Here is a 1,755-nt window from a genome sequence, read left to right on the forward strand (position 1 = left end):
GCATTTAAACTTTGGGAATTGCCATGAGACTTATATCAAATATTTTTATATCTTCTGTTTTATACTGTATCTTTATTTATTTATGAAAAGTATTGTTATGTGATGGGAGGACATCCAAGTCCTCTTGCTTTTGTGGAGCAAACAATACATGTTTGTATAGTCCTTAGCAAACATCATAAAGTGAGCCTTCTGTTGTTGAGATTTCCCTCCAGGGATTTCTCCATTAGAAGGCAGTCTCATATTCCATCGCCCTTGATAGCAGCGTTGCTGCTTTTAAACTTTGGGAATTGCCATGAGGCTGACATCTGTTGATGCCCTAATTTTATTTCAAATATGCTTATATCTTCTGTTTTGTACAATGTGTCCTTATTTATTTCTGAAAACTATTATTGTGTGATGGGAGGACATCCGAGTCCTCTTGCTTTGTGGAGCAAACAATCCATGTTTGTATAGTCCTTGGCAAACATCATAAAGTGAGCCTTCTGTTGTTGAGATTTCCCTCGAGGGATTTCTCCATTAGAAGGCAGTCTCATATTCCATTGCCCTTGATAGCAGCGTTGTTGCGTTTAAACTTTGGGAATTGCCATGAGACGCACATTAGTTATTGCCAGCATTTTATTTCAAACACATCCTTTTTCACATTGTACAAAATCTTTTTTTTCGTTGATGGGTTATTCTTTTTTTCTGTGATGGTGGTCTTTTACATGGAGCAAACTCTCCCATGTTTGTATATTCCTAGGCAAACATCGCAGACCAACCCTTTTGATGTTGAGGTTTTCTCCTTCTGAAGGTTGTCTCATCTCCCATCACCCTTGGTAGCAGCGTTGCTGCAGTGAAACTTTGGGACTTGCCATGAGGCAAAAATCAGCTTTATGTTCCATTCGCTAATCTGAATGTTAATTGTTTGTTTGTCAGCTCCCTTTTTCTTTCTTTGTGTGGATTGTGAAGCGCATATGCCTTTGCGTCTATTTGATGTTTATTGAATATCATATTCAACTGAACAATGGATGTGAATTTTTGCAGACAATGCTGGAGTGATCGTAAATCCCAAGGGTGAGATGAAAGGATCTGCTATCACTGGACCTGTGGGAAAGGAGTGTGCTGACCTTTGGCCCAGGATCGCCAGCAACGCCAATGCCATCGTTTGAGAGCTTGTTTCAAGTTGTGGTACTGCTTATATAATGTCAGTGTGGGTTGCAACTGTTTTGCCCTGGAAAATAGGAGTGGAACTTCGCGTTGCTCTGTTGTTTGGCATCTCAGTTACTTGGTGAACAGAAGCCTGCCTGTCTACTTAGTTTAACAGCTGTAGCTTTGTTGCCAGATAAAATGGTGAACTTTGCGTATCTCTGTTTTGGTTTGGCATGCTGAGAGTATTCATGCAGCATCACATAACAATGTTTAGGGCGTTACCTCTGATTTATGTGCGTTGTTTTCAACCCCTCTTTCAATTTTCAGTATAGTGGTCCCGTCACATAACAATAGTCAGCACCTACACCGGTAGTGGCAAAGCGTCGTTTACCACAAAACGCTAGATGTAGGACGCCAGTTCCAGCACCTGCAATGAAACCTCTTGGAGCAACTCAAACGTGGTGACTCATTTTGTCCGCGCGTGTCCGTGGCCCAAAAGCCCAAAAGGATGCGCGTTTGCTTACTAGTCTCATTTGCATCGGTGTGGACACAAAACGGATGAGTTGCCGGTGCTGCAACACCCCCCCTCCCCCTGCCACCTACTCCCTTCATTGGCCGGCTGCAACA

General features: G+C 42.3%; 1 protein-coding gene across 1 annotated transcript in view; it reads left to right on the top strand.

The window, feature by feature from the left end:
• LOC119291977 (60S ribosomal protein L23-like) overlaps positions 1–1,436 on the top strand; it is a 3,206-nt gene extending 1,770 nt beyond the window's left edge. Inside the window, exon 3 of the mRNA XM_037570786.1 lies at positions 1,024–1,436. Within this exon, the coding sequence (XP_037426683.1) occupies positions 1,024–1,148 (125 nt within the window). The 3' untranslated portion in view covers positions 1,149–1,436. The remainder of the gene's footprint in view (positions 1–1,023) is intronic.
• Positions 1,437–1,755: the final 319 nt, after the last annotated feature.

The sequence above is a fragment of the Triticum dicoccoides genome, chromosome 4B (assembly GCF_002162155.2).
Source record: "Triticum dicoccoides isolate Atlit2015 ecotype Zavitan chromosome 4B, WEW_v2.0, whole genome shotgun sequence".
NCBI lineage: Eukaryota > Viridiplantae > Streptophyta > Magnoliopsida > Poales > Poaceae > Triticum > Triticum dicoccoides.